Source organism: Salvelinus namaycush, unplaced genomic scaffold (assembly GCF_016432855.1).
Source record: "Salvelinus namaycush isolate Seneca unplaced genomic scaffold, SaNama_1.0 Scaffold119, whole genome shotgun sequence".
NCBI classification, from domain to species: Eukaryota; Metazoa; Chordata; class Actinopteri; order Salmoniformes; family Salmonidae; genus Salvelinus; species Salvelinus namaycush.
This window is the reverse complement of record NW_024057886.1, coordinates 26878-52500: the sequence shown is the minus strand read 5'-3', so window position 1 is coordinate 52500 and position 25623 is coordinate 26878. Positions and strand designations below refer to the sequence as shown.

At 46.1% G+C, this 25623-nt stretch overlaps 2 protein-coding genes across 3 annotated transcripts in view; one reads left to right on the top strand and one right to left on the bottom strand.

Moving 5' to 3' along the window:
- The window catches only part of ecpas (Ecm29 proteasome adaptor and scaffold), a 43774-nt gene extending 21231 nt beyond the window's left edge, over window positions 1-22543 (bottom strand). Inside the window, exons 1-23 of one of the 2 annotated variants that reach the window (XM_038982491.1) lie at window positions 22484-22543; window positions 20537-20667; window positions 18696-18812; window positions 17121-17239; window positions 15905-16063; window positions 14704-14872; window positions 14266-14405; window positions 13855-13933; window positions 13498-13617; window positions 12677-12762; window positions 10960-11035; window positions 10778-10827; window positions 10234-10300; window positions 9923-10045; window positions 8040-8143; window positions 5698-5821; window positions 5474-5554; window positions 5012-5240; window positions 4676-4767; window positions 4168-4302; window positions 2143-2314; window positions 626-798; window positions 141-242 (exon numbers count right to left, since the gene is read on the bottom strand). In XM_038982491.1, the coding sequence (XP_038838419.1) occupies window positions 141-242; window positions 626-798; window positions 2143-2314; window positions 4168-4302; window positions 4676-4767; window positions 5012-5240; window positions 5474-5554; window positions 5698-5821; window positions 8040-8143; window positions 9923-10045; window positions 10234-10300; window positions 10778-10827; window positions 10960-11035; window positions 12677-12762; window positions 13498-13617; window positions 13855-13933; window positions 14266-14405; window positions 14704-14872; window positions 15905-16063; window positions 17121-17239; window positions 18696-18812; window positions 20537-20667; window positions 22484-22511 (2676 nt within the window). In that variant the 5' untranslated portion in view covers window positions 22512-22543. Of the gene's footprint in view, window positions 1-140; window positions 243-625; window positions 799-2142; window positions 2315-4167; window positions 4303-4675; window positions 4768-5011; window positions 5241-5473; window positions 5555-5697; window positions 5822-8039; window positions 8144-9922; window positions 10046-10233; window positions 10301-10777; window positions 10828-10959; window positions 11036-12676; window positions 12763-13497; window positions 13618-13854; window positions 13934-14265; window positions 14406-14703; window positions 14873-15904; window positions 16064-17015; window positions 17055-17120; window positions 17240-18695; window positions 18813-20536; window positions 20668-22483 lie in introns of those variants that run through there. The other variant, XM_038982492.1, reaches the window with a different exon arrangement.
- A 574-nt stretch (window positions 22544-23117) lies between these two features.
- LOC120036026 overlaps window positions 23118-25623 on the top strand; it is a gene marked incomplete at its 3' end in the record, with an annotated part of 28552 nt that continues 26046 nt past the window's right edge. Inside the window, exon 1 of the mRNA XM_038982490.1 lies at window positions 23118-23225. The remainder of the gene's footprint in view (window positions 23226-25623) is intronic.

Below are 25623 nucleotides of genomic sequence, written 5' to 3'. Positions count from 1 at the left end.
TATGAAGCTTTATGAAGGTCCTATGAAGCTTTATGAAGGTCCTATGAAGCTTTATGAAGGTCCTATGAAGCTTTATGAAGGTCCTATGAAGCTTCATAAAGGTATTAAAAAGCTCAATTAAATGAGAGTCAGTCCCCTACCTCCACAGAGTCCATGAGCCCCTGCAGCAGCTTCTTCTGGTGGGCAAAGTCTCCGTCCCCCACTGGTAGATAACCCAGAGTCTGGATGGCCCTCTCCTTCATCTGGACAGACAGAGACCACATGAATACACCCATCTATTAACTACACCTATCTACCTAACAGTCTGGACGGCTCCTCTCCATCTGGACAGAGAGACCACATGAATACACCTATCTATTAACTACACCTATCTACCTAACAGTCTGGATGGCTAACTAACAGTCTATTAACTACACCTATCTACCTAACAGTCTGGACGGCTCCTCTCCATCTGGACAGACTGAAAGGGAGTTGGATTAGAGTCTCTTCATATCAATACTTAAGTCCATTATAAAATGGTTCAAACCAATTCATTAGAGCGTATTTAAATATCCCCAGAGCGGAATTATCACAGTATAGCATCACAACCACCCGTACTTCGAAACGCTGCTGTATCCATGGTTACCTTGAGGGTCTCTTTCCCAGAGGGGATGCGAGCCAGCATGTTCTCCACCATGGCTAGTTTGGTGAATCCCTCTCCTTCTGAAGGGATGAGCAGAGTCCCGTTCCTCCCGATCTCCCCCAGGGCCGTACAGGCAGCGACCGCCAGCAGGGGGGAACCACTGTCTAGGAAAGAGCCTAGGAACACACACACACACACACACACACACACACACGACATGAACCAACCTGGAAACACAACATTTGTGCAAGGAGGAGCACTGCCAGAGCCCTGCAAAATGACCTCCAGCAGGCCACAAATGTGCATGTGTCAGCATATGGTCTCACAAGGGGTCTGAGGATCTCATCTCGGTAGCTAATGGCAGTCAGGCTACCTCTGGCGAGCACATGGAGGGCTGTGCGGCCCCACAAAGAAATGCCACCCCACACCATGACTGACCCACCGCTAAACCGGTCATGCTGGAGGATGTTGCAGGCAGCAGAACGTTCTCCACGGCGTCTCCAGACTCCGTCACGTCTGTCACATGTGCTCATGTGCTCAGTGTGAACCTGCTTTCATCTGTGAAGAGCACAGGGCGCCAGTGGCGAATTTGCCAATCTTGGTGTTCTCTGGCAAATGCCAAACGTCCTGCACGGTGTTGGGCTGTAAGCACAACCCCCACCTGTGGACGTCGGGCCCTCATACCACCCTCATGGAGTCTGTTTCTGACCGTTTGAGCAGACACATGCACATTTGTGGCCTGCTGGAGGTCATTTTGCAGGGCTCTGGCAGTGCTCCTCCTTGCACAAATGCGGAGGTAGCGGCCCTGCTGCTGGGTTGTTGCCCTCCTACGGCCTCCTCCACGTCTCCTGATGTACTGGCCTGTCTCCTGGTAGCGCCTCCATGCTCTGGACACTACGCTGACAGACACAGCAAACCTTCTTGCCACAGCTCGCATTGATGTGCCATCCTGGATGAGCTGCACTACCTGAGCCACTTGTGTGGGTTGTAGACTCCGTCTCATCCCACGAGTGAAAGCACCGCCAGCATTCAAAAGTGACCAAAACATCAGCCAGGAAGCATAGGAACTGAGAAGTGGTCTGTGGTCACCACCTGCAGAATCACTCCTTTATTGGGGGTGTCTTGCTAATTGCCTATAATTTCCACCTTTTGTCTATTCCATTTGCACAACAGCATGTGAAATTTATTGTCAATCAGTGTTGCTTCCTAAGTGGACAGTTTGATTTCACAGAAGTGTGATTGACTTGGAGTTACATTGTGTTGTTTAAGTGTTCCCTTTATTTTTTTGAGCAGTGTATATTTAAAAATGATAAATATTAGTAATTATTTCCTATATGCACAAATATATTTAAAAATTATAAATATTAGTAATTCTTTCCTATATGCACAAATACATTTAAAATTATAAATATGAGTAATTTCCTGTAACAATGTGAATCAGCATAAAACTGGTCTAAATAATTAGCATAAAAAGGATAGTAAATATTATCTGAAACATAAAAACGTTGACAGTCACCTACCGATGGCTTTGGTTGCTATAGCGACCAGCTCCTCATCCTCCTTGGGCGTGTCGTTCATCCTCTGTTCCCGGTTGAGGGCGGAGTCTCCGTTAGCGAAGGACTTCCTCTTGCTCATGTACCTGGCCACCATGTAGCCCAGCGCCATGATGGCTCCGTGCTGGGTCTCAGGGCTCTGCAGTTTCCAATAGGGAATACAGGTTTACTTTCAGCTCAGTGAAACTGGGACAACTTTTGATTCAGTACATTACATTCAAAATGACCTTACAAAAACAATTTAGAGACCAGGAAAAACTGGGCCCTAAATGTGCAGCAAATATATGTGAAAATAAACCCATTAGTCTGGTACCAGTCAGCTATCATTTCACTTCTAGGTCTAGTCTGGTACCAGTCAGCTATCATTCCACTTCTAGGTCTAGTCTGGTACCAGTCAGCTATCATTCCACTTCTAGGTCTAGTCTGGTACTAGTCAGCTGTCAGTCCACTCCTTGGTCTAGTCTGGGTACCAGTCAGCTATCATTCCACTTCTAGGTCTAGTCTGGTACTAGTCAGCTATCATTTCACTCCTTGGGCTACATACGTGCGTATCTACAGGAGGGGGGGCTACATACGTGCGTATCTACAGGAGGGGGGACTACATACGTGCGTATCTACAGGAGGGGGGGCTACATACGTGCGTATCTACAGGAGGGGGGGCTACATACGTGCGTATCTACATGAGGGGGGGCTACATACGTGCGTATCTACAGGAGGGGGGGGCTACATACGTGCGTATCTACAGGAGGGGGAGACTACATACGTGCGTATCTACAGGAGGGGAGACTACATACGTGCGTATCTACAGGAGGGGAGACTACATACGTGCGTATCTACAGGAGGGGAGACTACATACGTGCGTATCTACAGGAGGGGAGACTACATACGTGCGTATCTACAGGAGGGGAGACTACATACGTGCGTATCTACAGGAGGGGGGGCTACATACGTGCGTATCTACAGGAGGGGGGGGCTACATACGTGCGTCTCTACAGGAGGGGGGGGCTACATACGTGCGTATCTACAGGAGGGGGGGGCTACATACGTGCGTATCTACAGGAGGGGGGGGCTACATACGTGCGTATCTACAGGAGGGGAGACTACATACGTGCGTATCTACAGGAGGGGAGACTACATACGTGCGTATCTACAGGAGGGGAGACTACATACGTGCGTATCTACAGGAGGGGAGACTACATACGTGCGTATCTACAGGAGGGGGGACTGCATACGTGCGTATCTACAGGAGGGGGGACTGCATACGTGCGTATCTACAGGAGGGGGAGACTACATACGTGCGTATCTACAGGAGGGGGAGACTACATACGTGCGTATCTACAGGAGGGGGAGACTACATACGTGCGTATCTACAGGAGGGGGAGACTACATACGTGCGTATCTACAGGAGGGGGAGACTACATACGTGCGTATCTACAGGAGGGGGAGACTACATACGTGCGTATCTACAGGAGGGGGGGGCTACATACGTGCGTATCTACAGGAGGGGGGGGCTACATACGTGCGTATCTACAGGAGGGGGGGGCTACATACGTGCGTATCTACAGGAGGGGGGGGCTACATACGTGCGTATCTACAAAAGGGGAGACTACATACGTGCGTATCTACAGGAGGGGAGACTACATACGTGCGTATCTACAAAAGGGGAGACTACATACGTGCGTATCTACAGGAGGGGAGACTGCATACGTGCGTATCTACAGGAGGGGAGACTGCATACGTGCGTATCTACAGGAGGGGGGGGCTACATACGTGCGTATCTACAGGAGGGGGGGGCTACATACGTGCGTATCTACAGGAGGGGAGACTACATACGTGCGTATCTACAGGAGGGGAGACTGCATACGTGCGTATCTACAGGAGGGGGGGGCTACATACGTGCGTATCTACAGGAGGGGGGGGGCTACATACGTGCGTATCTACAGGAGGGGGGGCTACATACGTGCGTATCTACAGGAGGGTAGGCCTACATACGTGCGTATCTTTAGTGATCTTGATGAGCGTCTGAACGGCAGTCTTCAGCTCGTTTCCTGACATGGTGGACACCACCACAGCGTAGAGCTGAGCTGCTAGCTCTCTTAGGTCCTCCTTGTTGGTGTTCATTAGACTCTGCGGAGGGGAAATGTAGTATTAGCATTGGTCAGCGTTAGCGTATCATACCAACGTATCCTTTACAGAAGTAGCGTCAACTAGCTTTAGCATAGCATGCAGCATACCAACGTATATTTTACAGAAGTAGCATCAACTAGCTTTAGCATAGCATGCAGCATACCAACGTATATTTTACAGTAGTAGCATTGACTAGCGTTAGCACCGACTTGCATTGCTTAGCATTGGCCTAGCATGTAGCATATCAAGGTACTATATCTGAGTAGTATATTACATAGCGTCGACTAGCATAGCATTAGCATTGTCAATTAGCATACCAAGGTATCTTTCACAGTAGTAGCATCAATTAGCAAAGCACGCAGCATGATTTTACCTTGATCCAGTCGATCTTGTGGATAAACTTGGGGGCCAGGTTGTGAGGACAGACAGACACCACCTCCAGAAGACAGTACATCACAGGGACTCCTATCAAAATAAATGAAGAATAAAATTTTAAAAAAACATACAAAAATGTATAGCTTACATTGTATCAGTTATAAGGTATGAATGATGTGTTTACAGGCCTGGAATCCAAACGGATATGCTCACTTCACAATATCAACAATGGTTAAACGGAGCACACCATTTTGGATTCCAGCCCTGTAAACACATGAATATTTGGAGACAAGGTGACAAGGAAACAAGGAAAGGAAGGAATCACATCACTCACCTCCTACAGCAGACAGCAGCTGCTGCAGTAGCTCCATGTAGACCTGTACAGGGTTGACCTCCGCCCCCTTGGTTCCAGTGGAGGACGGGGAGGTCAGGGGGTCGTTGGAGAGCAGGGTGTTTATGTAGCGTCCGATGGCAGGCGCGTCGTCCTGCATGTCCGCCAGGCTCTTAGAGACGGGCGTGGCCCCGGCACTGTGGGCCAGACACATCCGCAGGTACAGCACGATCTGGAGACAGGAACAGGGATAGAAAGGAAGTGATGGCTATTAACAGGAAGTGATGTCTATTAACAGGAAGTGATGTCTATTAACAGGAAGTGTGGCAAGGAGAAAGGAAAATATCCCTAGTCCCCATAATTTTTTCATGTTTTGCTTCCTCTTCCAATTGTTTTGTGGTTTTTGCCAGTCACAAACAGCATGATGTTCATACAACTATTTAGTTGAATTCGTTTTTTTTTTACCTCGCCAAATGCAGAAGGGTTGAAGGGTAGAGTGTACGTCCCCACGATGTACTTAGCTGGTGTCTTCATCCTCTGAGCAGCCTAAAAGAACAGACCAGGACAGATCAACAAGGGCTGTCAAGACTTCCTGCTGACACACCTGTACTTCTACATTATAACTAGAGAGTATATGATCTAATGACAGGGGCTAGATCTGGGACGGGGGGACGGGGTTACGATCTCACCTTCTCCTGGATGTAGGCCACCATGTCAGGGAAGGAGGGCATGGGTTTACGGCCCTCTTTCTCCGAGTTCTTAGCAGGCAGAGCCCTCAGGACACGCTGGGCCTCGCTGCACACCTCTTCTCTCCTATAACAACACACCACAGAGACACGGAGGTCAGGACACTCTGGAACTCTCTCCTATAATAACACAGGACACTCTGGAACTCTCTCCTATAATAACACACCACAGAGACAGTGAGGTCAGGACTCTGGGCCTCTCTCCTATAATAACACACCACAGAGACACAGAGGTCAGGACACTCTGGAACTCTCTCCTATAATAACACACCACAGAGACAGTGAGGTCAGGACTCTGGGCCTCTCTCCTATAATAACACACCATAGAGACAGTGAGGTCAGGACTCTGGGCCTCTCTCCTATAATAACACACCATAGAGACAGTGAGGTCAGGACACTCTGGGCTCTCTCCTATAATAACACAGGACACTCTGGGCCTCTCTCCTACAATAACACAGGACACTCTGGGCCTCTCTCCTACAATAACACAGGACACTGGGCCTCTCTCCTATAATAACACAGGACACTGGGCCTCTCTCCTATAATAACACAGGACACTGGGCCTCTCTCCTATAATAACACAGGACACTGGGCCTCTCTCCTATAATAACACAGGACACTGGGCCTCTCTCCTATAATAACACAGGACACTGGGCCTCTCTCCTATAATAACACAGGACACTCTGGGCCTCTCTCCTATAATAACACAGGACACTCTGGGCCTCTCTCCTATAATAACACAGGACACTCTGGGCCTCTCTCCTATAATAACACAGGACACTCTGGGCCTCTCTCCTATAATAACACAGGACACTCTGGGCCTCTCTCCTATAATAACACAGGACACTCTGGGCCTCTCTCCTATAATAACACACCATAGAGACACTGAGGTCAGGACACTGGGTCTCTCTCCTATAATAACACAGGACACTCTGGGCCTCCCTCCTATAATAACACAGGACACTCTGGGCCTCCCTCCTACAATAACACAGGACACTCTGGGCCTCTCTCCTACAATAACACAGGACACTCTGGGCCTCCCTCCTATAATAACACAGGACACTCTGGGCCTCTCTCCTATAATAACACAGGACACTGGGCCTCCCTCCTATAATAACACACCACAGACACGGAGGTCAGGACACTCTGGGCCTCTCTCCTATAATAACACAGGGCCTCCCTCCTATAATAACACAGGACAGAGACACGGAGGTCAGGACACTCTGGGCCTCTCTCCTACAATAACACAGGACACTCTGGGCCTCTCTCCTATAATAACACAGGACACTCTGGGCCTCTCTCCTATAATAACACAGGACACTCTGGGCCTCTCTCCTATAATAACACAGGACACTCTGGGCCTCTCTCCTATAATAACACAGGACACTCTGGGCCTCTCTCCTATAATAACACAGGACACTCTGGGCCTCTCTCCTATAATAACACAGGACACTGGGCCTCTCTCCTATAATAACACAGGACACTGGGCCTCTCTCCTATAATAACACAGGACACTGGGCCTCTCTCCTATAATAACACAGGACACTGGGCCTCTCTCCTATAATAACACACCATAGAGATACTTTATACTACTACTTAATAACACCACACCTCCTTTGTCCAGCAGCAACGAACAAACGACCAAAAGAAGAAATACAAATCGTATTAAAAGTATACAAAATTCAATAACACATTGACAAATCTCATAGGAGCTATCCTACCATTGTGTGAGTATTATCCCTGTGAAGGTGGATGGGATATATTCACTGTAAAGTCAGTCAGTATTATCCCTGTGAAGGTGGATGGGATATATTCACTGTAAAGTCAGTCAGTATTATCCCTGTGAAGGTGGATGGGATATATTCACTGTAAAGTCAGTCAGTATTATCCCTGTGAAGGTGGATGGGATATATTCACTGTAAAGTCAGTCAGTATTATCCCTGTAAAGGTGGATGGGATATATTCACTGTAAAGTCAGTCAGTATTATCCCTGTAAAGGTGGATGGGATATATTCACTGTAAAGTCAGTCAGTATTATCCCTGTAAAGGTGGATGGGATATATTCACTGTAAAGTCAGTCAGTATTATCCCTGTGAAGGTGGATGGGATATATTCACTGTAAAGTCAGTCAGTATTATCCCTGTAAAGGTGGATGGGATATATTCCCTGTAAAGTCAGTCAGTATTATCCCTGTAAAGGTGGATGGGAGGTGTGTAGTGCGGAGACTTCCTATATGTTTTATACTCAGTGTGTTATGTCAGTGTGTGTCTAGTGTTGAGACTTACGGGTCCCCGGCAGCCAATAGGAGCAAGTATCTGGAGGGTACGTGATCAGGAGCGAATACCGTGCTGGCGTACTTCATTGCCACCTGACGCACCTGCACCTCAGGCTGACCAATCACAACACAGAAGAACACAATATTTAGAACCTTGACTGACCAATCAGAACGCAATACTCCAACTTAAAATCATCTAGATTCTTCAGTAACAGTGATATTCCGGAATACTTTGACAACAGTGATATTCTGGAATACTTTGACAACAGTGATATTCTGGAATACTTTGACAACAGTGATATTACGGAATACTTTGACAACAGTGATATTACGGAATACTTTGACAACACTATTCCCTACAATGACGACACAATATGAAACACGCGCCATATATTCCTGGTAAATTATATCACACGTTTTTCTACACCAAATTTCATAGTAGAAATCCTAGCTAGTAGAAATAATAATTTTTCATATACAAATTATAGAGAGATCATAGGACAGGGGTCAGAAACAGGTGGACCGTGGTGATTTATGTTGGAAGAAGAACAAGGGCAAAACAAGACATGAATCAGCAGCAGGATTTAGTTTAGGAACTCTGTTCCCAAGTCTTCCCATCAATAAAGAGATATGTGATGGTGTCTCAAATGTAATTAAGGTATAAAATTACTGTTATTTTCAAATAAAATCTATTTCTTGGACTCAGTTGTGGTCAATTTGCCTTTTACAAATGATTACATTTAGGTTAAGGGCCCCCCGATCGTCCTCTCCGACAATAATCGTCTCGGGGCTGAATCTAGTTGCCTACCCCTGTCTTAGGAGAAACCAGAGCTTCCATCCGGTTGAGTACGGCCCCCTGTAGGTTAGCGCGTCCTAGGAGAAACCAGAGCTTCCATCCGGTTGAGTACGGCCCCCTGTAGGTTAACGCGTCGTAGGAGAAACCAGAGCTTCCATCCGGTTGAGTACGGCCCCCTGTAGGTTAACGCGTCGTAGGAGAAACCAGAGCTTCGGTAGGTTAGCGCGTCATAGGAGAAATGGCCCCCTGTAGGTTAGCGCGTCATAGGAGAAATGGCCCCCTGTAGGTTAGCGCGTCATAGGAGAAATGGCCCCCTGTAGGTTAGCGCGTCATAGGAGAAATGGCCCCCTGTAGGTTAGCGCGTCATAGGAGAAATGGCCCCCTGTAGGTTAGCGCGTCATAGGAGAAATGGCCCCCTGTAGGTTAGCGCGTCATAGGAGAAATGGCCCCCTGTAGGTTAGCGTGTCATAGGAGAAATGGCCCCCTGTAGGTTAGCGCGTCATAGGAGAAATGGCCCCCTGTAGGTTAGCGCGTCATAGGAGAAATGGCCCCCTGTAGGTTAGCGCGTCATAGGACAAATGGCCCCCTGTAGGTTAACGCGTCATAGGACAAATGGCCCCCTGTAGGTTAACGCGTCATAGGACAAATGGCCCCCTGTAGGTTAACGCGTCATAGGACAAATGGCCCCCTGTAGGTTAACGCGTCATAGGACAAATGGCCCCCTGTAGGTTAACGCGTCATAGGACAAATGGCCCCCTGTAGGTTAACGTGTCATAGGAGAAATGGCCCCCTGTAGGTTAGCGCGTCGTAGGAGAAACCAGAGCTTCGGTAGGTTAGCGCGTCATAGGAGAAACCAGAGCTTCCATCCGGTTGAGCACGGCTCCCTGTAGGTTAGCGCGTCATAGGAGAAATGGCCCCCTGTAGGTTAACGCGTCATAGGAGAAATGGCCCCCTGTAGGTTAGCGCGTCATAGGAGAAATGGCCCCCTGTAGGTTAGCGCGTCATAGGAGAAATGGCCCCCTGTAGGTTAGCGCGTCATAGAAGAAATGGCCCCCTGTAGGTTAGCGCGTCATAGGAGAAATCACATCTAGTGTTACCTTGCCCATGTAAGCTGCCACCAGAGCTTCCATCAGGTTCAGTAGCGCCCCCTGCAGGTTAGCGTAGGCTCCCACCATCATAGACAGAGCCTCCTGGATGGCTAGACGGACGTCAGGCTCCTCCTGTACACAGGCAAGGTCAGACGAGGCAGGAGGACGGTTAGAATATATGAAAAAGTCGCTGCCATAAACCTTGAATTATGTTTTCGGGAGGCCTTTGTGTCTTGTCTAAAAAATATATATATATATATATATATAATGTAGGTAAACAGTGTATTCAAATAGCATTGTCTTGATGCAGGAACACCTACCTTGCACATGGCCTCAAAGAACTGCTGGACCAGTGCAATATCTTTGGTGAAGAGTTGGGGCATCCGGCTAAGGAGAGAGGAAACATCCCCTCACTATCAACTCATCATCATAATAATCATCAAGACACAGACTATTGGTTGTTAAAGCTCCAATGTGTAGCTTTTTTGGGGGGGGCAATCTGACCAAATTCACATAGAAACGTGTGTTACAGATATGTGGTTCTCATTGAAAGCCGTGAGAACAAGCGGTAGATCTATTCTATGTGCACTATTTCTATGCTTCTCGTTCTTAAGTTTAGTTTTTTTTTGGCGTCTTTTGATTTCGGTTTTGAACAGCAGCTTCAAAACAGCTAAATATACAATATTTTGGGTTATGGAGACGATATTTCACAGCGTTTTAGATGGTACAATGATTCTCTACACTAGCTCGTTTGGTCACATGAACCGAGATAAGGCAAACTATTAGAATTTTAGCAAACAGGAAATGGTGGAGCTATTTCGACATAGCGCATTTTTAAAACAGATAATATTTTACTGTAACTACCTGGCGAGTTTCCCCACAGCAGAGTAGGCCATACACAGCAACTTAGGATCCTGCCAAAACAGACAACAACATATCCCATCATGCTCTATACCAGGAGCACGCAAAGCATCAACCATTGAAAAGGAGAATGTGTAGTGGTGGATGAAACGAGATTTTTTTTTAAAACACACTGATGGCTTTACCTCCTTGTACTCATTGATGAGCTTGGTGAGGCCATTCAGCAGCATCAGACCCAGTGGCTTGTTGGTATCAGGGCATCTGTCAGAGAGGAGAGACACATCACAACATGTCAGGACATGTTAGGAGAGGCTTTAGTGTGGGTTAGTGTTGGGCTGGAACAAAAAGCCTCCACAGACACTCCTTTGATGATCCCTTCATTTTTTTTTTTTTTAGTTTGTTTTGTTATTGAATCATTTCCTTCTAACTCAGTCGTCACCAACCGGTCGTTGTCCATCTCCAAGGCATTTCTAGTCGATCGCCAAACATTTCTGTACAAAACCCAACGATAAAACCTTGTGTTGCTAATTTTATTGGTCTCAGGCTGTTGGTGGTCGGTGCAGACAATTCAACTGCTGCCCTGCGCACCGGGTAGGCAAACTGTTGCCATTTCATGTGTCTGAATGTATAAACTCTGCCTTTCCGGGGGAGCCCGGAGAGGAAATCAAGTGCACTATAGGCCTTCCGCTAGCCAATCAGATTGCTCAGATGACCGAGTCTGAAGTAACGTAGCAGGCAATAAGAAAGCTACGGCAAAGTTGATACTGTGAGATTTCAAAACGTTTAAAACCACGACTGTTGAGCGACGGACCCTCAGTCTGCTGCTCTCTCCCTCTGCTGAGACTGACCCTCAGTCTGCTGCGCTCTCCCTCTGCTGAGACTGACCCTCAGTCTGCTGCGCTCTCCCTCTGCTGAGACTGACCCTCAGTCTGCTGCTCTCTCCCTCTGCTGAGACTGACCCTCAGTCTGCTGCTCTCTCCCTCTGCTGAGACTGACCCTCAGTCTGCTGCTCTCTCCCTCTGCTGAGACTGACCCTCAGTCTGCTGCTCTCTCCCTCTGCTGAGACTGACCCTCAGTCTGCTGCTCTCTCCCTCTGCTGAGACTGACCCTCAGTCTGCTGCTCTCTCCCTCTGCTGAGACTGACCCTCAGTCTGCTGCTCTCTCCCTCTGCTGAGACTGACCCTCAGATACACGCACCATCAGAGCAGTAAAATAAAAAGCTAATTATTTAAATGTATGCTCACTCAGCTGTGCCTCACAAGTAATACAACAATGGATCTATTACCGGTGTGATTATATAGCCTACCTCAAAATGTTGAAATATATATATTTTTAAATGTCCCGAACAACAATGCATTGGCAGGTAAATTCAAGCAAAGCCAGTATGCAGTGATCATGTATTGGGCCTGTAGCCTACTGCACAAACCTCATTACTACAGAACTGGTTTTAATTGGTTAAACAGCGGTAGATCTCTGCTTGCATTTTGACTCAAAAAAATGTTGGTGACCTCTGTTCTAACTGATCTAGGACCAGCTCTTAACGGCAATCTCTCTGTGTGTAACGGTGAACTGAGAAGACAAACTGACCTGGAATAAGTGCTTACAACATGCATGTGATACTGGACAAACTGATCAAGGACCAGCTCTTAGTGACTCTTCCTATGTGTAAGGGTTGGATGAAACTGACTTGGGACCAGTACTTACACCTGACAGATGTGGTGAACAAACTGATCTAGGACCAGCTCTTAGTGACTCTTCCTACGTGTAAGGGTTGGATGAAACTGACTTGGGACCAGTACTTACACCTGACAGATGTGGTGAACAAACTGATCTAGGACCAGCTCTTAGTGACTCTTCCTATGTGTAAGGGTTGGATGAAACTGACTTGGGACCAGTACTTACACCTGACAGATGTGGTGGACAAACTGAAGTGTGAGAGAGAGCAGCTTGTTGTTGGTGTTGGCTCCAAACAGACCGTCGTACACCACCTGGGGAGAGGAGGAGAGGAGAGGGGAGAAAGAGGAGGAGGAGGAGAGAGGGAGAAGAGAGAGGAGGAGAAGAGAGAGGAGGAGAGGAGAAGAGGAGACGAAGAGAGAGGGGAGAGAGAGGGGAGAAAGAGGAGGAGGAGGAGAGGAGAGGAGGAGAAGAGAGAGGAGGAGACGAAGAGACGAAGAGAGAAGAGGAGACGAAGAGAGAAGAGGAGACGAAGAGAGAAGAGGAGACGAAGAGAGAAGAGGAGACGAAGAGAGAGGAGGAGACGAAGAGAGAGGAGGAGACGAAGAGAGAGGAGGAGACGAAGAGAGAGGAGGAGACGAAGAGAGAGGAGGAGACGAAGAGAGAAGAGAAGAAGAGAGAAGAGGAGAGGAGAAGAAGAGAGGAGAAGAAGAGAGGAGGAGAGGAGAAGAAGAGAGGAGGAGAGGAGAAGAAGAGAGGAGAAGAAGAGAGAGAGGAGAGGAGAAGAAGAGAGAGAGGAGAGGAGAAGAAGAGAGAGAGGAGAGGAGAAGAAGAGAGAGGAGAGGAGAAGAAGAAGAGAGGGGAGGAGAGGAGAAGAGAGGAGAATGAGAGGAGAAGAGAGGAGAAGAGGAGGAGAAACAGGAAATAGACAGGTGATGAAGGTTTCCTTGAGGGAAAAGACAGTGGTAGGACATTCAAAGATTTGCACGAACACACATTTCCAGGACAGTAAACTGTTAATTTATTAACACACACACACACAGCAGTACCTGTATGTTAGCGGGGAAGCACTCAGCGGCGAGGCGTGAGCGTAAGAGATGTGGTAGGATCTTCATCTTGACTCTGGTGCTGACCGGCTCATGTTTCAGCTCCCTCTTCAGACTGGCCCCCTATGACATAACGTCACATAGCAGGACATTAGTCGGCCAACAGTTTCACACAGAACGTGTGATAACGTTCACACATACAACCAATCAGGATGATGGTAGCGACCATGCTGGACAGATCTCTCAGCCTCCGGTCATCAACGCCACTTCGTGTCAGGAAGCCATTTGAACTCGTTCCAATTGGGGGGGGGGGGGATCAATTCAAGACCAAGTTAGAATGAGTTCAGAATCTTTCCACACCTTAGTTTTGAGCGGGATGTCTCCCAGGTAGACCTTGTACATCTTGTTGACGATCAGGGGGTTGTTCCAGTCGATAATACTGAAAAATAAACAACAACAACAACACGACATCATATCACAAATCAACTCAACTCGGGAACCCAGAACGAACTCCCGGGACCCCAGAACGAACTCCCGGGACCCCAGAACGAACTCCCGGGACCCCAGAACGAACTCCCGGGACCCCAGAACGAACTCCCGGGAACCCAGAACGAACTCCCGGGAACCCAGAACGAACTCCCGGGAACCCAGAACGAACTCCCGGGAACCCAGAACGAACTCCCGGGAACCCAGAACCAAATAAATGGACTTATGAGGTCGCGCCCCTATTGCACCATCCCATAATAGTAGAATAGTCCCATAGATACCCACCTCTGCTTGCTCTTGAGCTCCAGGTCTGCGGCCGTGGCAACGCCGTGTCTCGTGTCGCTAGAGGCGACCACCAGGTGTATCACCGTCTCCACCTCCGGTACCTGTTCTGCCTCGATGAACTTCACTATGCCTAGCTTACACTGGGAGAGACACTCATCACCTTACAACCGCAGTACAACAACCACACAACAACCTTTTAATCTAACTAGGCAAGTCAGTTAAGAACAAAGTATTATTTACGATGACGGCCTACTGGCGAACAGTGGGTTAAACTGCCTTGTTCAGGGGCAGAATGACAGATTTTTACCTTGTCAGCTCAGGGATTCGATCTAGCAACCTTTTGGTTACTGGCCCAACGCTCTAACCACTAGGCGAAATGCAGCCCCAAGGAAGGTGTAATACACCTTCCTCTAAGGTTCAAAGTTCAGAGGTCAGTACCTGTTCCAGCTGCTCTGGGCTCCACTGGGCCTCTCCGATGACCCTCTTGGCAGCGTAGACGCTCATCCCTGGAGGAGGCTGGGGGAGGCCCTGTCCGGCCGCCGCTGCCCCAGCGCTACCCTGAGGGGAAGAGGGAGCTGGACGAGTGGGAGGCTCGTTCAGGACAAACCTGGAGGTCAGCGGAGAGAGAGGGAGGGGGAGGTCAACTACAAGGTAAATTGTTTAGGGATTGTAATAATTCATTCAAGCAGTCTTTGGAAAAACAATTACTTGAGTGAGCATGTTGTTTGCAAGTTTTATAGTATGTTAGACCGTTTTAACAATAACCGATAACATACTAGCATACCTGAACACTTAAAATGGCCCCATAGGCTTACATCCCAAATGGAACCCTATTCCCTACATAGTGAACTACTAGTGCCCACGTAACGGATGTGAAATGGCTAGCTAGTTAGCGGTGGTCCACGCTAATAGCCTTTCAATCGGTTACGTCACTTGCTCTGAGACCTTGAAGTAGTGGTTCCCCTTGCTCTGCAAGGACCGCGGCTTTTGTGGAGCGATGGGTAACGACGCTTCGTGGGTGACTGTTGTTGATGTGTGCAGAGGGTCCCTGGTACACCTACATAGTGAACTACTAGTGTCCAGGGCCCTACATAGTGAACTACTAGTGTCCAGAGCCCTACATAGTGAACTACTAGTGTCCAGAGCCCTACATAGTGAACTACTAGTGTCCAGGGCCCTACATAGTGAACTACTAGTGTCCAGGGCCCTACATAGGGAACTACTAGTGACCAGAGCCCTACATAGGGAACTACTAGTGACCAGAGCCCTACATAGGGAACTACTAGTGACCAGAGCCCTACATAGGGAACTACTAGTGCCCAGGGCCCTACATAGTGAACTACTAGTGCCCAGGGCCCTACATAGTGAACTACCAGAGCCCTACATAGTGAGCTACTAGTGCCCAGAGCCCTACATAGTGAGCTACTAGAGCCCTACATAGTGAACTACCAGAGCCCTACATAGTGAGCTACCAGAGCCCTACATAGTGAGCTACTAGTGCCCAGAGCCCTACATAGTGAGCTACTAGAGCCCTACATAGTGAACTACCAGCACCCTACATAGTGAGCTACCAGCACCCTACATAGTGCCCTACTAGTGCCCAGGGCCCTTGAAGAGGCAGCGTAGTCTCCCCACTGACCCGTAGGGCATCAGCAGTACGTCCAGCATGAACTCCAGCAGTAACTGAACCGTCTTGGGTTTCTCCATCAGGATGAAGGGAGAGGCCACCTTGGAAGTGTTGGAGGAGTCCTTTGGGTACTTCATGTGATACAAGGATGGGATCAGCAGATGCATCAAGCTAGGAGGGAGAGGGGACAGGAAGTCAGTGTGTGTGTGTGTGTACGTAGAGTGTGTGTGTACGTAGAGTGTGTGTGTGTGTGTGTGTACGTAGAGTGTGTGTGTACGTAGAGTGTGTGTGTGTGTGTGTGTACGTAGAGTGTGTGTGTACGTAGAGTGTGTGTGTGTGTGTGTACGTAGAGTGTGTGTGTGTGTGTGTACGTAGAGTGTGTGTGTGTGTGTGTGTGTACGTAGAGTGTGTGTACGTAGAGTGTGTGTACGTAGAGTGTGTGTACGTAGAGTGTGTGTGTACGTAGAGTGTGTGTGTGTGTGTGTGTACGTAGAGTGTGTGTACGTAGAGTGTGTGTGTACGTAGTGTGTGTGTGTGTGTGTGTACGTAGAGTGTGTGTGTGTGTGTGTACGTAGAGTGTGTGTACGTAGAGTGTGTGTACGTAGAGTGTGTGTACGTACAGTGTGTGTGTGTACGTACAGTGTGTGTGTGTACGTACAGTGTGTGTGTGTACGTACAGTGTGTGTGTGTACGTACAGTGTGTGTGTGTACGTACAGTGTGTGTGTGTGTGCGTACAGTGTGTGTGTACGTAGAGTGTGTGTGTACGTAGAGTGTGTGTGTACGTAGAGTGTGTGTGTACGTAGAGTGTGTGTGTACGTAGAGTGTGTGTGTACGTAGAGTGTACGTGTGTACGTAGAGTGTACGTGTGTGTGTGTGTGTGTACGTACAGTGTGTGTGTGTGTGTACGTACAGTGTGTGTGTGTGTGTACGTACAGTGTGTGTGTGTGTATGTACAGTGTGTGTGTGTATGTACAGTGTGTGTGTGTGCGTACAGTGTGTGTGTGTGCGTACAGTGTGTGTGTGTGCGTACAGTGTGTGTGTGTGTGCGTACAGTGTGTGTGTGTGTGCGTACAGTGTGTGTGTGTGTGCGTACAGTGTGTGTGTGTGTATCTCTCTCCTTACCTATCCTGTTGGGGCTCAGGCTTGCCCTCCATAGCAGTCAGCAGGTGTGTGTGTACATCAAGTGTGTGTGTGTGTGTGTGTGTGTGTGTGTATATCTCTCCTTACCTATCCTGTTGGGGCTCAGGCTTGCCCTCCATAGCAGTCAGCAGGGTTGGTGCCAGCTCACACTGTTTCCCCACCTCCAGTCGAGGGTAACCCATCTTGATGTAAATGATGGTGAAATTCTGCAGAGAGAATCCACCGTTCTGGATTAAAAATCTCACAATGTCAGGGGAGTAAAGAACATGGTAAACAGAGACATAGATTATATATACAGAGTTTGAACATAGGCCTACTCAGTTTGAGAGATGCCATATTGACACGATAATCACAGGATGATTATACAGCCCTCTATTCCCTACATAGATAATAACAGGAAGTATCCCAAACAGCCCTCTCTCTATTCCCTACATAGATAATAACAGGAAGTATCCCAAACAGCCCTCTCTCTATTCCCTACATAGATAATAACAGGAAGTATCCCAAACAGCCCTCTATTCCCTACATAGATAATAACAGGAAGTATCCCAAACAGCTCTATTCCCTACATAGATAATAACAGGAAGTATCCCAAATAGCCCTCTCTCTATTCCCTACATAGATAATAACAGGAAGTACCCCAAACAGCTCTATTCCCTACATAGATAATAACAGGAAGTATCCCAAACAGCCCTCTATTCCCTACATAGATAATAACAGGAAGTATCCCAAACAGCCCTCTCTCTATTCCCTACATAGATAATAACAGGAAGTATCCCAAACAGCCCTCTCTCTATTCCCTACATAGATAATAACAGGAAGTATCCCAAACAGCTCTCTATTCCCTACATAGATAATAACAGGAAGTATCCCAAACAGCTCTATTCCCTACATAGATAATAACAGGAAGTATCCCAAACAGCTCTCTATTCCCTACATAGATAATAACAGGAAGTATCCCAAACAGCCCTCTCTCTATTCCCTACATAGATAATAACAGGAAGTATCCCAAACAGCCCTCTCTCTATTCCCTACATAGATAATAACAGGAAGTATCCCAAACAGCTCTCTATTCCCTACATAGATAATAACAGGAAGTATCCCAAACAGCTCTATTCCCTACATAGATAATAACAGGAAGTATCCCAAACAGCCCTCTATTCCCTACATAGATAATAACAGGAAGTATCCCAAACAGCCCTCTATTCCCTACATAGATAATAACAGGAAGTATCCCAAATAGCCCTCTATTCCCCAAAGATCAAGCAGTAGCAAGGACAGAAGGCTGCACAGCTCCAGGGTGAAGTCTCCCCGAGGTACAGATCTAGGATCAGCTTCTCCTTTCCCAATCCCAACCTTAACCATTAGTAGAGAAAAATGCTACACTGACTCAAGATCAGTGTGTAGGGGCAACATTACCCGACACCCAACCAGACCCTGGGGGGAGTGGTCTATTACCATCTAGTTGAACCAGGCTGTCGAAGTAGACCAAGGCCACTTTCAGCAGGCATAGAAATATAACGAATAGAGCCCGTCGTGACTCCTTATTCCACACGTCTTCGAGAGGCATGTTTGTTCTATGTCATATATTTCCATCTGAACTTTCCACAACTTTCGTGTCCTGCTGAACGCACCCCCCTCAGGTAGAATGTAGAGCATTACCGTAACAAAGGATGCTGCAGCAGGGTCCTGGTACTGAACCAGGAGAGTCTCTACTGGTAGCTGGATCAAAGGTCTGCTCTTAATCCTCTTGTTCAGGTGGACCAGTAGCTCCATCACCTGGTAGAGAGAACAAGAGGTTATGATTAGTTATAACAATACGTTACCAGTAGCTCCATCACCTGGTAGAGAGAACAAGAGGTTATAACAATACGTTACCAGTAGCTCCATCACCTGGTAGAGAGAATAAGAGGTTATAACAATACGTTACCAGTAGCTCCATCACCTGGTAGAGAGAATAAGAGGTTATAACAATACGTTACCAGTAGCTCCATCACCTGGTAGAGAGAACAAGAGGTTATAACAATACGTTACCAGTAGCTCCATCACCTGGTAGAGAGAACAAGAGGTTATGATTAGTTATAATAATAAGTTACCAGTAGCTCCATCACCTGGTAGAGAGAACAAGAGGTTATAACAATACGTTACCAGTAGCTCCATCACCTGGTAGAGAGAACAAGAGGTTATAACAATACGTTACCAGTAGCTCCATCACCTGGTAGAGAGAACAAGAGGTTATAACAATACGATACCAGTAGCTCCATCACCTGGTAGAGAGAACAAGAGGTTATAACAATACGTTACCAGTAGCTCCATCACCTGGTAGAGAGAATAAGAGGTTATAACAATACGTTACCAGTAGCTCCATCACCTGGTAGAGAGAATAAGAGGTTATGATTAGTTATAATAATAAGTTACCAGTAGCTCCATCACCTGGTAGAGAGAATAAGAGGTTATAACAATACGTTACCAGTAGCTCCATCACCTGGTAGAGAGAACAAGAGGTTATGATTAGTTATAATAATACGTTACCAGTAGTATTAGTCACCTGGTAGAGAGAACAAGAGGTTATAATTAGTTATAACAATACGTTACCAGCAGCTCCATCACCTGGTAGAGAATAGATGATGATTCCAGTTGACTGTTAGAAGAGATGGTTTATGATGAGCATAAAGCTACTGTATAGTGTACTAGTAGTGTGTACCAGCAGGTCTACAACTAATCTGTGTTTCGATATGGAGAGAACAGCTTCCGGCAACCCAATTACAGCAGCATGCACACCACCAACGTATGGAGGGGGACAATGTCACTATGTTTACTAGTTGACTGTTAAGTGATTGATATTACTACAGTGCTGTGGATGGGCCTTTCCCAATAACATTGAGCAGCTGTGTCTATGTGCACTTGTCTTCCACACACCACGTCTGTCACGGTTTTCTTCCTGGGATGAAGGAGAGGACCAAAATGCAGCGCGGCTAGTGTTCAACATGTTTAATAGACGAATAAACGGTAACACTACTACAAGTAACAAAATAACAAATGTGAAAACCGAGACAGCACCTATCTGGTGCAGACAAAACACAGAGACAGGAAACAATCACCCACAAAATCCCAACACAAAACAAGCCACCTATATATGATTCTCAATCAGGGACAACGATTGACAGCTGCCTCTGATTGAGAACCATATTAGGCTGGACACAGAAACAGACAAACTAGACACACAACATAGAATTCCCACCCAGCTCACGTCCTGACCAACACTAAACAAGCAAAACACATAAGAACTCTGGTCAGGACGTTACAACGTCATGGATTTAAAAGCATAGGATTGATGTAAGCACTGGCCGGAGGGAGTTTCCAAGTCCTCCATTGTAAAATACCGGCGAGAATAAGTGCAAGTGAACACTTCCTGGAAAAGGGTGCCGGAGAACGGAGACACAGCTATGTGCAGGCTACTGGTACTGTAGGACGGAAGAAACAGACATCAGTGTGTCCCTTACTTTCTTCCTGACTCCCTCCTGCACGCTGGACAGTTTGAGGAGGACCGGGGGCAGGAACTTGGATATGATGTCCTGGAGTTGGTCATCTGTCTCGGCATGGCCCAAACGCAAGAAAACTCTCTCCAGTTGATCTGGAGGAGAGAGGAGGAGACAGGAGGAGAAATTAGGTGAGGAGGAGAAGGGAGGAGACAGGAGGAGAAATTAGGGGAGGAGGAGACAGGAGGAGAAATTAGGTGGGGAGAAATTAGGAGAGAGGTGGAGAAAGGAGGAGGAGAAAGTAATGGGAGGATTTGAAAATTAGAAATGATGATACTAGGCCGTCCCAAATGGCACCCTATTCCCTTTATAGTGCACTACTTTTCACCAGGTTCTATAGGGCTCCGGTCAAGAGTAGTGCACTACTTTTCACCAGGTTCTATAGGGCTCCGGTCAAGAGTAGTGCACTGTATAGGGAGTAGGGTACCATTTGGGACGCCAGGGTCCAAATCCCACCCCGTGACACATGCTTAAAGTCCAGGACTAGGCTTGATCCGTGTCCAGGAAACCAGTCCTTACTGTGATTTCATCACATTAGACATCCCCTAACTCTCGTCACAGCCTTAGATAACTGGTGTCCAGGAAACCAGTCCTTACTGTGATTTCATCACATTAGGCATCCCCTAACTCTCGTCACAGCCTTAGATAAGTGGTTTGGTTGGGAGATTGGGCCAACTAAATGTTGAACATGTAGCCTCTCATCTAGCGGAGCCAGTCCCGGGTCTCTATGCACATATAATGCTCCCCGCCGAAGACCGGGGTTCACTCCCTGTGTCCACATTTCAAACTACGCCTTCTACCTCTGTACTCACCTGTAATGCCACACCTGTCTAATTAAAAGGTACAGAAAACACACCTGTCCAAATAAGGTACAGAAAACACAGAGAGTGTGTATGTCCATTTAGCTGGTCCCGTGTGGCTCAGTTTACTCTGATTAAGACTGAGAGTCTGCTAAATGACTCAACTGTAAACATTTCAAATGTAGCTACAACATTTGGACATAACGTATCAACAAGGGACTGTTATAATAGCTAATGCACCTTGTATTGTGTTATATGTGTTATAACTGGGGTGGATAGGCAGTTACATGCTGTTCTGAGCTAGATCACAAAGCCTGCATGACATAGCCATTAGCTGTCAGACAGGGCGTATATGCTTTCGACTTGCATCAGACTGGCAACTAGTTGGCAAGGAATTAATGATATAAATTAGTAGCTAGCTAACTAGCTGGTGATTTGGCTGGTTAGTCAGTTCCCTAAATCATCTCAAACGTGGCTAGCTAACTGCTGCTGTGGGTGGGGGAAAATGGCTAGCTAACGTTACCTTGTGAGAGGTGTGTTTGCCAACACACTCACTACACTGAAAATTAAGTGTGTCATCTTTCATTCCATGTATGCAACCTGTTACACCGAGATACATAACTAGATTACTTGCAATGAATTAGCTAGCTACTAGCGCTAATTAGCTAACTTCACACACAAGGCTAATCTTCCAAGACAATTCATATTGTCCCGGACGCCTGGCTGCACTGCTAACCAGCAAGCTAGCCACTTCGTTACGCCAAATTGGCACAAGGCATATAATCGTTTAGTTAATCGTAGTTACAGATCTAACATGACATCGTTACAAATAGGGAATGAAATGACTGATCCAATGTAAAACTATTCCAGTCGTCATCAGATCACGTTGATGTTTAATACAACTGTAACACTTTCATTTGGACCATGACTGTGCAGACGGCCTTCTACTAGCGTTAGCTAGCTACCTCAAATCAACGTTTAGAGTTCATATCACAGGCGTTTTGCTTGATATAATAAGTTATGACTGTGTACTAAATGCAATAATACGTGTTACCGATACATGAAGTATCTTACATGCATTTAATCACTGCAAAAACAGGTAGAAACTTACTGAGTTCATCTTGAGCGGCCATGTTCATAGAAAGTCATCGGTGTTCTCTCTCTCACCCTGGGGGTGTATTCATTAATCCATGTCGTAGCAAAACGTTTTAACGGTAAATATTTTGCAACGAAAATTATAGTTTCTTATTGGACGAATTCAGGTAGGTTCCTCCCCTTTTTGGACCGTTTGTGTTCCTAAGTGAACCAAACGGACGCAACGGTGATAGATGCCACTCCTCTTTCACTATATCCAAGTCGGTAGTGCTAGCTGTAATTAGTCATAACACCTGCTTCACACACAGCACCGTGCAACGATAACAAACATAGCTAGCGACATGCATATTGCACACACGTAGTCTTATTCATTATTTACATGTATAAACTGTGACATTCTGTGTAGACACTGAAACAATAGGAAAACAGGAAGGGAGAAAATATAAATCGAAATTTGTCCCCAAAGTGAAAAACCAAGCATTTCTGAATGAACATTTGTAGAAAATATTCCTAAAATTAAATAAATGCTTCATTTTGTTATGTTTATTATTTTTTCTACATTTGTGGAAGTGAAGGTGCATCTTTGGCCGACAGGGGGCAGCCAACTACACCACTGGTCTGAAATCTACTTATCGACCTGGCAGAAGTCTGAAGAACAAGTCGCTGTAGACCAGCTGTTATATGAAAACAGCTGGGCGATCAGGGCGAGAAGAGATAAACAACAATACAACGAAACACAATTTTTCATACACCAAAAGGTACAGTACAAATTTCCTAACAAATGCAATCTATAACACGGGTTAAATCCATGCCTATAACGTTCAGTGTCAACTAGTTTGTGGCGTCTATTTTCGTTTGTAGCAGTGGACTGGTTAGCTAGGCTAGCTAGTTGGCTAAGCTAACTAGCTACTGTTGCTAGCTAGCCCAAATTGGCACACGCTGGCTAATAACAGCAACTCGTTTTCGCTGCATGCATGCATTATCAATTGATTCAGACATTATTGCATAGAGTTAACTGGCTGTAGATATAGCAGCTCTGCTTGGACATAGTCTACGGTACACATCTAACACAGAATGTTTCTTATACCCTGTTTTATTACTGGCTAGGTAACAGTTACCCCTCACAAGTAGCTTGTGAGGCTAGCTCGAACCCGTTGATTTGGTGTTTACGTTGTGCTAACTTCTACTAGCAAATAGCTAGCTAACTGTTAATCTGTTGTTAGCTAGCTAAACCAGTGAAACTGCGATGCACAATACTAACGTTACTAGCTAAATGTATTTCTCTGTGTGTCTGGATAATAGCCAGACTATTTATGGTTGATATATGTTCAATTCGTGCAGTATATTTCGTCAGCTAGTAGCTTGCTAGCTACCGCGGGCCTTGTTAGCTAGCATAAATCTCGACTGCATCCATTCAAGATGGGATTTAAAACCCCTCTCTGCTACGCGCATTGTGCAGATGGCCAGTTTAGCAAACTGGCTACTTTTCCCTTTTCTCGTCGTAACCAGTTCTTGTTATTTATCTCACGTTTGACCACTGTAAGACTCTTGAATTCTGACAATAACGAAAGAAAGGGAGTGGTTGATTCAATCAGTCGTAGTTATCAATTATTTTAACTGTCTCCTTCGATCTGCCATTGCTGGCTACCACAACTGAACGTAGGCTAGCTCAGACAGAAAGACGGACAAAGATCAGATTAGCCACACTGCACTTCGGATTTATCTTGGGAAATAAATGCACTGTCACAAGTGATTTAATCATGTAGCTACTAGATATAAGTGCATGATTTAAGAAAATATTTGAACAGCTTTAAATGGCAAAGTTACCATTTTATATCAAGCATGATCAATACCGTTATATTGTAACTGCAACAACAGAATTCATAGATTTACTTTATTCGAATCAATTCAAATGTAACGTTTTATTGTTATTGTTTATTGTTATTGTATAACCCGTTCATTGCTTTGCGAGATAATCTATATGAATGATTTGAGACACATTTCCTTATTGTGGGTATATTCCTCAATGTACTGTTTTGCCTGAACAATTTTTAAAAAAAGAAACCAACTGTTATTGTGTGTCTAGTCCTTTGTCTCCTTTGTCAAAGTAAATTCAAAAAAGTATACCAAATGGCACCCTATTTCCTATATAGTGCTCTAATTTTGATGTAAGCCCTGGTCAAAAGTAGTTCACTATGTAGGGAATAGGGTGACATTCGGGATAGACGCAGAGTTGTGGTGATCGGAACCCTGCTGGTGGTAACTAGCAGAGTACCACGATTTCCTTTGTGGGAGATGACCGCCACCCAGTGGTCAACTTGTAAATAACACACAGCGGAACTGAAGGTTACACGTTACAACTTTTGACCAGAACCCATACTCCTATACTATGGCCTATGGTAAGAAGTAGTGTACTATATAGGGAATAGGGGGCCATTTTGGAGGTAGATTTATTGTAGTTGCACTGTCTGCAACACTGGGTTTAGATCAGCTAATCTACTAGCTTATCAATGCTTATTGGATTGATGATGAGTTAATTAGTAGAAACGGGTGTGTTAGAGCTGGACTCAGGAAGAAGGAAGAGAAGCCTGCTGCCTCGGAGGTTTTGTGTCATTAACCAATAAGGCCTGAGAAGAAGAATAAATATGTTGCACACCGGTTATTATTGCTATCGGTCCTTATTGGTTAGTTACACAATAATATCCTACGTGTTGCTTTTTATTGATGTGTTATTCATTTAAACAATACTGTAGCCTACACTGCACAACACTGTGTGTTGTTCCCAAACCCTGGTCCTGATGTGAGGTGCCTTATTGCTATTATAAACTGGTTATCCATGTAATTAGAGCAGTAAAACGACATGTTTTGTCATATACCGCGGCTGTCAGCCAATCAGCATTCGGGTCGCTCGAACCAACCCAGTTTATGATAACCGTTTTAATACTACTTAGTAAATACATGGTTACTTCTGTGCTGTAAAATAGGGCTACTGTAGTACTGCACATAGTATGTAGACTAGCTGTGATGCTAGTATCTCTACAGTATGTAGACTACAGTTGAAGTCGGAAGTTTACACACACTTAGGTTGGAGTCATTAAAACTCGTTTTTCAACCACTCCACAAATTTCTTGTTAATAACAAACAATAGTTTTGGCA